The sequence below is a fragment of the Gossypium hirsutum genome, chromosome A10 (genome assembly GCF_007990345.1).
Source record: "Gossypium hirsutum isolate 1008001.06 chromosome A10, Gossypium_hirsutum_v2.1, whole genome shotgun sequence".
NCBI lineage: Eukaryota > Viridiplantae > Streptophyta > Magnoliopsida > Malvales > Malvaceae > Gossypium > Gossypium hirsutum.
In genome coordinates, this window is record NC_053433.1 from 51552355 (window position 1) to 51563083 (window position 10729).

At 33.6% G+C, this 10729-nt stretch overlaps 1 protein-coding gene across 1 annotated transcript; it reads left to right on the top strand.

The window, feature by feature from the left end:
• Positions 1-4492: 4492 nt before the first annotated feature.
• LOC107897836 (uncharacterized) lies at positions 4493-7462 on the top strand. The gene is made up of 2 exons (XM_016823414.2): positions 4493-6681; positions 6766-7462. The coding sequence occupies exons 1-2, from the start codon at positions 4543-4545 to the stop codon at positions 7189-7191; spliced, it is 2565 nt and encodes an 854-aa protein (XP_016678903.2). The 5' UTR covers positions 4493-4542; the 3' UTR covers positions 7192-7462.
• The last annotated feature ends 3267 nt before the right edge of the window (positions 7463-10729 follow it).

Genomic DNA, 10729 nt, shown 5'->3' on the forward strand with positions numbered 1-10729 from the left:
TAGTGATTCTGTTAGTACATGAAAGGTAGGAATATGCATGAAAAACCCTAAAATAGATAAATTACTGAAATACCTTTAAAAGCGAAAAATTTACAATTTTACCCCTAGGAGTTAAATTACCGAAATACCCCTAGGGTTAAATTGACCTAAATGCATGTTTGACTGTTGTTATTTACTGCATGCCATGTTGTTATTATCTAATGCATGGGACTGGGATATTGACGGAGGAAGTACTGAAAGTGGCTTGTCCACGTACTGGAGGCTTTGCCTCAATTTACTGTTAACTGAGCAGCAAGGCTGCAACTGTGGAGTGTTGGGCTGGGTGGGTTGAGCTATTCCCCACATGGAGTGTATGGCTGGTACGGGTGGAGTATAGTGGTTGGTGGATTGAGTAGTCTCCCCAAATGGGCTTGCATATGTTAACTGATGTTGCATGTATTTTGAAATGGGCCTGTGGGCCATACTGTTATCTGAATAAGGGGCTAAGGCCCAGTTTATTGTAATCTGAAAAGGGGTTTGGCCCAGTTCCACTATTACCTGAATGGGCTTAGGCCGAATGGGCTTGAGCTGACTTGGGCTTTGAATGGGTTTTCCTTACACACTGAGCTTCCCCAAACTCACCCCTTCTTTAACCTTGCAGGTGAGCCTTGATGTGGGTGACTTGGAGCCGGAGGGGATTCAGAGTGGCCATGGTGAATACTTTTGGGTTTGGAAAAAGATACTGGTTTTCTTAAGTTATTTTTAATTACTATTTAATTTTTGGGTTGTAATAAGGCCATTTTAACTTTATTTTCTTCTTTGATTTTTCTGGGATTATATTATTAAAAACAACTTTAATTTGATGGATACTAATTCAAATGGGCTAGACTTAGGGCGTGATTTCAAAACGATACTTATTTTTTTTAAATAACACGACGTCACGAATATTCGATTTACCAAAGATAATCACTCAAAGAAATTTCAACTAGTTATAACCAAGTGTGGCAATGGATGTGGGCATGTCTAGGATTGGATCCAATCGGAGAGCTTGGTACTTAAGCAGCCTTCATGGCTCACCTCCTCTATTATGGATACCTACCTGGTGCCCAGCTTCCATTCACTTGATTAGTTTGACAAAAGTCGGCTTTTTAAAACACTAAAAAGGGAACACGGGTTTTTGACTTCAAAGTGTCACGTCGGATTCGGTCTTAATGTCTGGGCCGGGTTTGGGGTGCTACATTACATGCACTGAGAGATTTTACTGTATTGAATGAAATATGGTGACACATGAGTTGGGTTCAGTTAGACAGGGTTTTACGTATGGGATTTATGGAATAGATTACCTGGTTTTTTTAGCATAACTCCAGCTCTCCGTGTAAGGTGTTTGTAAGTACGATGTGGACCATTTGGTCAGAACACAATAAATGGGTGCATGAAGGTAAAAAATGAGTAGGGTTAGATATTGCTAATTTTATATGTCAATTCATTAGGGAGCTCGAAGAGTTACAAAGAGTCTTACCTGATCGTAAGAGGAGTTTGGTTAGTTGGAGCTTTCTAGCTCACCCAAATGCAAAAATTAACTTTGATGCAACATTTAGGGAGTTTGAACATAGATTGGGTTCTGGGATAGTGATTAGAGACAACGAAGGATGAATATCAGGTTCAAAAGTGGTAATAAACAGAAACGTACCTTTCTCATTCGTAACAGAGGCCCTAGCTTGTGTTCAAAGTCTTCAATGGGGGCTTGAGGTGGGTTTTCCAGATGTTGTGGTGGAAGGAGATTCTCTGTCAGTTATTCAAAGAATACGAAGCAAGTGTGAATTTAAATACTTGATAAGGACATATATTAAGGTTTGCAGAGAGTTGGGTCAAGGGTTCAATACCTGCTTTTTCAGTCATACCCCTAGATTGGTGAATGAAGTTGCTCATGTGTTGGCCACCAATGGATTAAAGTCTAGGGAACAACCATGCATGAAAGATGGAATTAAGGAGTGTGCCCGAGATGCAGTTGACAGAGATAAGGGTGAAGGAGGGTAATAGTGTTTTGAATTTACAAAGAAGTTTTGGGGTAAGGATGCGATAACGTTTCAGGGAAGGGGAAAGGTTTTGGAAGGATCTGGATTAGTGCTTTGAATGGGTTTTGAAAATATCTTTGGAGTTCTTAACATTGGCTTTTTTTTAGGGGGTTAATCATTTACTGCTATCTGTTGAGGCTTTGAAAGTCTTTAGAGTATCCTCCCTATATTAGTTGGTTCTTGTGTTTTTAATTTCGATGTTTACTCTTTGAGTTTTCTTTTTCTTTGTTGTTTCAGCTTATAGTGCTTTACTTTCTTTCTTTTTTTTTTAAATTTCATTTGGGTATGTGGTTTTCTATTTTGGTTTTTGTTGTGTTTGGGGCCTGGGTCTACCTTTTGTATTTTGGTCTCTAGAATGTTTTTGCTTTGTTATTGTTTTAATAAAAGGTTCCAGCTATATTTTTCAAAAAAATATAAAAATTACTTGTTTAAAGTTTTTATTATTGAAAATTCTATTATTATTATTCTTGACATGAAAACCATATTTAAAATTTAATTTAAAAATGAGATCCGCTTTAAATATAATTAAAAAAATAAAATATTTTAAAACTAAAAAAATAATAAAAAATTCAATATTTTCATATATATTTTCGTATTTTTTATATTATAATATATATGAAATATGATATGATATTATATTATATCATATTATATTAATTTTGATATATTCATGTTGTTGTTAGGTTATTTTCTCAAATATTTTAATTATTTTTCATTGTATGCAATAATACACAATTAATGATATAACTTCCAAAAAGGAGCTAATGAAGCGGATAGAGCCAAAGGCTTTCCCTTCTTCAAATAAAGAATAATGGCAGATGAGTGAAGAGAAGCGAGAAGTGTCGTCAAAGAGAACAGAAAATAGGCCTTGGGTCCCAATTGTACCCTTTAACGTCACACAATAAAACTCCTCCTATGACCAATCCCTGTAAGCTACAAATTACACCCAGTAAAAAATAAAAGCAAAGATTTAATATAACATTTTGTACTTAAATTTGACATTTTTTTCTTAATTTGATATTTAATTTTTTTGGGTTTAATTTGATACTTAATTTTTTTATTCGATTTGGTACTTGTCAAATATTTTACAAATTACTCCAATATATTAAAAATGTTTCTTTATGAGATAACAAAAATAATTAATGTATGATCGATAGGTGACAGATGATATTATTTTTTATACATTTTACATGTTCAAATACTTTTAGTTTTATTTATTTTATTAATTAAAAACAATAAATTTCTTTTAATTTGAGTTTTTTAAAAAAATTCTTATTTAATATTAATTTATTAAGCATAGCTCAATACCTTTTTTTAACATGAATTTCCTCTAATACTGACTATACTTTTGTAGAATAACAAAAAAAATTTAACACCGTTAATATTTTGCATAATTTGTATAACATTTAATAAATTTAGGTATTAATTTAAACTTAAAAAAGAAGAAGCTTAAGTACCAAAATAGAAAAAAACATATCAAGTTCAAGTACCTAATTGGGCCAAAAAAAATTTACATATTAAATTAGAAAAAAAATCTAAATTCTTTTATCAAATATTATATTAAACCTAAAACAAACAGCTACTTGGACGTTTAAAAGTTAAAATGTCAAAACAAAATGAAAGATTATGTAATAGAACATAGCATGCTTTTACACAATAATTTCCCAAATGGGATGGTGGATGGAAGTTCACATAAAGCAAAGTGGCACGGAAAGGCTCGACCACTTATACAAAAGGGATTTCACTTTCGGTTTTACGCCATCATAAAACAAGCCTTTCGGGGATTTTGGATGTTTCATCAACTATCTAATTAACAAAAGGACAAAAACAACTTAACAGTTAACAATTTCGTGATTTAGCTTACTCCTTTCAAGGAAGAAAGCTATATTTTAATGTCTATAACCATTAATCCTTCCTAGATTCTCAATAACGAATTCAAAATCTTCCCTCTAATATGCTTTAGCATTAAAATCAACACTTATTGATTCTCATTATAAATTTAAGGCCAAAATATGTGGTTGGTGATTATGCTTTGACAAAATTTGAAGTTTAGTCATTCTATTAAAAAATTTAAAATTTAAAATTTTTTTATTTAAAAATTTTAGTCCAACCATTAACTTGTAAATATTATTTGTCAAAATTTATTAAATTGATAAGTTAATTTTAAATTAAAAAATTGAAAGACAAATTATATAAAATTAGGTATAACAACTAATTTTTTTAACCTAAATTATGGTCAACCCACCGTGATCCGTAGCCATGTCAACAATGTCCAATAACGATATCCTTTGCAAAACCCTTGGCCTCCAAGTAAGGAAAGAGAGGAGCAAGTGACGTCAATAATAAATCTAATAGCAAAAACATGCCAATATGAGGGAAAGACAAGGAGACTTAACGTTACTCTTTCTTCTACACTTCCACAAAACAAACGTGCTTGCTAAGCTCAATTACCTCACTTTGTTTATAATCCCCATCCTATGCTTCTATCATGACAAAGACGAGAATTCAAAACCTGAATATCAGATATTATACTCCTTCCCCTCCAAATCCAATCTTGAACCTTATCCATATGGATCGTGGAAGTTCTTTGGATGATGATACGAGTGTCCATTTGCAGATTAATGAGCTTCGGAAGCTTAGCGAGACTTGTGGCTCAAACACCATTTTTGAACCCCAGAGTAGCTGTGAGGCTAGAGAATGCAATGCAGAATCCGTGCCTTCAGCACCAGTGCTTCGAGCACCCGAAAAGAAACTAACTCTCTTCGCTCTTAGGCTTTCCATCTTCGAGAAGTCAGCTTCTGGCCTCGGAACTCTGGGGTTTATCTGGGCAACAGTAGTTCTCCTAGGTGGTTTTGCTATCACCTTGGATAAAACTGACTTCTGGTTTATCACCATTATTTTGTTAATCGAAGGGACTCGGATATTCAGCCGAAGTCATGAGCTCGAATGGCAGCACCAAGCGACATGGTCCATTACCGATGCCGGTATCAGTAGTTTCCGAGCACTGAGATCCAGCTCACACATACTCATCAAAGCTGTGAAACAAACCTTCAATCCACTTTCCTTGATAAGAAAGTCAAGTCATAACACGAGAGAAGTAACACAGGTTTATCCTTTACATGTTGGAAGATGGAATCATTCAAGAACCCCAACTCGGACATGGATAAGTTCAGATGTCCCTCTTCTACCTTATGGCAAATGGGTTTTCCTTTCAAGAAATATAAGCAAAGTCCTCTACTGGCTCCAACTCTTGTCTGCAACAGCTTGTGTAGTACTTTCATCCACGAGACTCGTCAACCATAACTATGGGGAGGTACAGAAGGGGGATAGTGATAAAAGGAACCGGCAATCTGCTCTGAATATTTTCTATGCCTTGGCCTTGGCAGAAGCTCTCTTGTTTTTAACGGAGAAAGCCTATTGGGAGTGGAAGGTCATATATTGTAAACTTTTGGAGGAAGTGAACAAGGAATGTGAGCTTGGACCTTCAGGTATGGTCTCCATCAAAAGGTTCTTCTACGATGCTTATTCCAGATGTGTTAATGGAAGCATTTTTGATGGCTTGAAAATGGATATGGTTACTTTTGCTATTGATCTACTGGCTTCCAGTTCCCCTGATGAACAGCTTATTGGAGCTAGAATTCTTCGGCAGTTTGCGATTAGCGCAAGGTACTCCGATGACACCTTGCAAAAGATCGGGGTCAATTTATCGGTGGTTGAAAGATTAGTTGAGATGTTGAACTGGAAAGACCCTCAAGAAGAAGAGATCAGGAAATCAGCTGCAGAGATACTGTCAAAACTTGCTGGTAAGAGGCAAAACTGCCTGCGTGTTGCCGGTATACCAGGCGCAATGGAATCGATATCATCTCTGCTTCAAACAAATAGAAGTTCAGGCAACGGAGCAGATGAAATTGGTGAAAAGAACCTCATTCTTGATCATGCAAATTACAGTTTCTGGACATTCAATCATTTAGGACTTCTCATTCTGAAAAAGCTTGCTTGTGATCATGATAACTGTGGAAAGATTGGCAACACTAGGGGCCTTTTACCTAAAATCATAGATTTTACACATGCTGGAGAAAAGTTGCTGAGGGATAAAAACGTTGAACCATCCCAGATTCTAACAGTTAAACGATCTCTTCAACTGGTGCAACTGCTGGCAAGCACCACTGGTGCCACAGGAAAACATCTCAGAAAGGAAATCTCAGAGGTAGTTTTCACCATCAGCAACATTAGAGATATTTTGAGACATGGTGAAAAGCACCCAACTCTGCAAAAGCTAAGCATAGAGATATTAACCAATCTGGCATTGGAAGAGGGAGCAAGAGAGAGGATTGGTGGAACTGGTGGGGTACTCAAGGAGTTGTTCACTATCTTTCTCAACCAGGGGATGCCAGAGCACCAGAATCAAGTTAGACGCTCAGCAGGAGAAGCGCTCGCCATGTTGGCCTTAGAAAGTAGAGCTAATTGCCACCGCATATTGAGGCTGCAAGTCCTCGAAAGACTTATCTCAGCATTGGAGTTTCCGATGCTTCGTGTGACTGCTGCAAGAATTCTAAGAAACTTGTGCACCTACTGCGGATCAGATTGCTTCTACATTTTAAAGGGTGTCATAGCAGCAGCACCAACAGTAAGTATTGACTTCCAATATACAAGGAAACTATACTAAATGTAAAAAATACAATGGTTAACAATTTATCATTCTGGATGGCAGGTGCTCAAGGCGATTATGTCAGAAGAGAACAAGTTGCAAGAAGTAATGGTAGGACTAGCAGCACAAGTGTTCAAACATATGACTTCTAATGAATCAAGCATCATGTTTGAGAGAGCTGGGATTAAAGAGGAAGAACTAGCAAAAGCGTTGGTCCAGATACTGGAAAAGTACAGACATCCGTCGGCAAAGGTCCCGAGAATAAGGAGGTTCACCATGGAGTTGGCAATTTGGATGATGCATGACAATGTAAAGAATATCTACATTTTGAAGGATTTGGGTATGAAGAAAGAGCTGGAAGGTGTGTTAGAGACCACAGCAGAGCTGGAGAGCTTCAACATATTCTCCGCCACTGTTGGCCTTAGCCGGCACACCACAACAATTCACTCACTGGTTGAAACCGCTTTGAACTTGCTCAAGGATCAGTAAATTTTACTAACTGTGGCACTCCCACTATTCAAATTCTATAATATATACATATTGTATATATACATGCATTAAAATGTTTGAAAAATCATCCTTTCTGAATAGGAACTCATAACAGCTAAAGCAGATTTTTTTTTTCTATAAGCAATAATCACTGTATTAAGTTTTTGTAACTATGAGACTCGAAAGAAGAAAAAGGCTCTATACCTGTTGAAGAAAGTTGTATATTGTATTTTCTTTCTTGTTAATAGATTTATGCAGAAATTGTACTGAAGTGATAAAAACAAATTTAATTGAAGACAGCTGCTGGTATAAAAAGAATTACCAATAACTAGGAACCGTCAAAGCAGGCAAAGCTTGGAGAAATGCTGACCACAGCCAGTCTCTTTGACTTCGATTAGTAGGTAGGATAGATTCGGCATTGAGGGTGCCTTTATCACATAAAACAAGTTCTAAAAAATGATTTTTGGAGAATGATTTAATTTTCTAGAAAAGTTAATATATTTTCCTAATAATTTCTTTTGTTTGACAAATTTTCCTATAATTATTTTTCCAAAGCTCTTATTAGTAAAATTATTAAAAATTAGTCATCCATGCAACAGCTTTCTCACTTGACAATATGCAAAAGTGCAAATCAAAATGGTGGACAGTGCAAGCCAAAGTGGTAGATAGTCCAAGTGCAAGCCAAAAATGTGGACAGTCCATGTAAAAGCCAAGTGGTAAACAATCCAAGTGCAAGCCAAAATAGTGGACAATCTAACTGTAACAGTCCGTTTTTAGTAAAATCAAAATAGTGGTTTCGGGACCACAAATCCGAAGCCAAAAGAAAATTTATTTTATTATTATTTTATGGTTTATAGTATGATAGAAATATCATATGAAAATTTCGTTAAGTACCGATTACATGTTTAATTTGATGAAAAGGACCAAATTGCATAAAATGCAAAAGTTGAATTCTAGTAGCTAAAGGTACTAAATAGCTATGGAATTCAAAATTTGAGGTCCTTATATGGAAAATAGACCATTTAGTGGAGTTAGTAGATAAGAATGATTATTCATCATTGGAAATTAATAAATTATTAAGGTTAATTTTGGAAAGATAATTAAATAAAAGATGATAAATGAATTAAATAATAAAAATATCATCATTTTCATCATCTTTCCTAAAATAAGACATGGAAACCCTAGCCATGATAGTTGAGCTCAAGCAAGCTTTTCTTCCTTAATTAGGTAAGTATTTTGGTCCTGTTTTTTAATAATTTTTATGATTACGAGATTGTAATAGCTTAATCTAGCTATCTCGGGGATTAATTTTGCAATAGCTCAAATTTCAGCGATGTCAGAAATAGTGGTTCGAGACCACCAAATCCAAAAAATGAACTCGTAGATTATATTATTTAATATTTATGAGCCAAATGTAGCTTTTAAAAGATTTTTAAAATAGTAAATTGTGTTTTATAAAGATTTATTTGGTCAAGAAATTAAGAAAAAAAAGTATCGAGATCTTAGTGTTATAAACCGAGCCATAAATATTTTTATAAATATTTACAGAGTGTCAGTAAGGTAGTACTAAAATTTCGTTAGAAAATTTTGACGTTTGGGTGATTAATTAAATAAAAAGAACTAAATTGAAAAAGATGTAAAAGTTGCTAGAAGGATTAAATAACTCAATTGTCAAATGAGGAAGGACTAAAGGTGCAAATAAGCCTAAAGGAGATACTTTAGGTGGCACAAGCAGAGAAAAATCAGAAAAATTGAGGAAATAAGGGTAAAATGGGAAAATAACAAAATTTACTAAATAAAAAGGGGACTAGAATAAAATATGTAGAATTCTCTTTATTTTCTCTTCATTTTCATCAGTTGAAAAACAGCCATGGAAGAGGATTTAAGCTGGTTTTCATACTCTACCTTCATTTAAGTTTAATTCTTGCTTTCTCCTTTAAATTTCTAAGATTTTGGACTTTTACAATTGGGTCCAACTTACTATGTCATTAGTTTTTTATTCCATGGCTAATTTTTAAAGTTGCTATGGATTAGTGCTGGAAGCATATGATGAATAAATATAGAATTGAAACTTTAATTTTGATGTATGATGATTTTATCAAGTAAAATTGATGGAAATTGATTTTAGGACCTAATTATGAAAGAGTTTGGAATTAAGATCTAGTGCTAAAGTTCTGATTTTCAGGGGTTATGAAGTAGTTTAAAATGATAGACTAAAGTATTAATTGAAAAAAATTAGCTCAATTGACGGGTTAATTGAGTAAGAACTGAATTGTATGAATTGTAAAATTTGGGGTAAAAAGGAAATCAAAATTTTGCATTAAAACTGTTTTGGACAGCAGCAGTAGTCTAAATTTGAAAAATCACCAAAAATTGTATAAATGAAATTAGAGGATGAATAAAATATGAAATTAAATATTATTGAGTTTAGTTTCTTATAGAAGAAACAATGTAAGCAATGGTGTTGTAAATCATGAGATATAATAAATTTTATGACACAAGGTCAGAATGATTCCGGGTTCCCCTGTTCTGACTTTTGAAAATCATCAAAAATTGAAGAAAAATAATTAGGGGCTTATATTTATATTTTTAGAATCCTGAATGAGTCTATTTTCAAGAGAAACAAACAGGAACATTATTCGAGTTTGTACGACGAGATAATTAATTTTTAGTGAAGAAGGTCGGAACTGTCAGGCAACAAAATATGGGTGAATTTAAAGAATAAACTGTACTTCTTGGTTAAACCAAAAATTCTAAAAATTTTATGGTAAGAAGATACGTGAGTTTAGTTTCAGAAAAAATTAGCGGATCTTAATTCAGAGTTTTGTAGCTCAAGATAAAATTAATTTAGTGACTATGATGCAGATGGACAGCTTGAATATTCATATAAGTAAATAGTAAATATTATCGATAATGTTACTTACAAGTGTGTTATATACATTAAGGATGTGGAATGAAGAGGAGGAGGAAAATATGTGAGTGCCTTATGCATAAATTGATCAAATGCTCGATTATATTTGGTAAATGTTAAATTTTATGTAAATGAAAAATGTTATAAAGTCATGTTTGAATTAAATGTTATATATGTTAAAGAATAATTTAAAATTGTGATAGACATGAAGAAATAGTGAATGACATGCTTATGTATGGTTATATGTATTTATCTGAAACACAAGAAAATGATGGTTATATATTTGATATATGGAGACATGAGACTATGATATGTGAACATGGAATATATTTTATAAATGTGTTCATTCATAATTATAGAATTGTGCAACTCAAGTGTACTATTTGTATAAAGATAGTACTTCAAATGATTTTATGAGTAAAGTTCCAATGTGAGATAGTCTGAAATCAAGACAAATTGTTATGAAAGCGTATTTAAAATACATAGATATGATTGTTATAAGTTATGTGAATAAGTATGTGTAAAAGTATATGCATATGAGAAATTTAATGAAAGTTGAGCCCATACATGTTTCTTGATATTTATATGAATTATATGACTAACAATTTGATAAGAATAGGTATTTGG

What these genes read in the sequence shown, in the direction of transcription:
- LOC107897836 (XM_016823414.2), top strand. Translation starts at nt 4,543, where the DNA reads ATGACAAAGACGAGAATTCAAAACCTGAATATCAGATATTATACTCCT. An exon ending in TCATAGCAGCAGCACCAACA is followed by an intron (nt 6,682 to 6,765) that starts GTAAGTATTGAC and finishes TCTGGATGGCAG; the next exon opens with GTGCTCAAGGCGATTATGTC.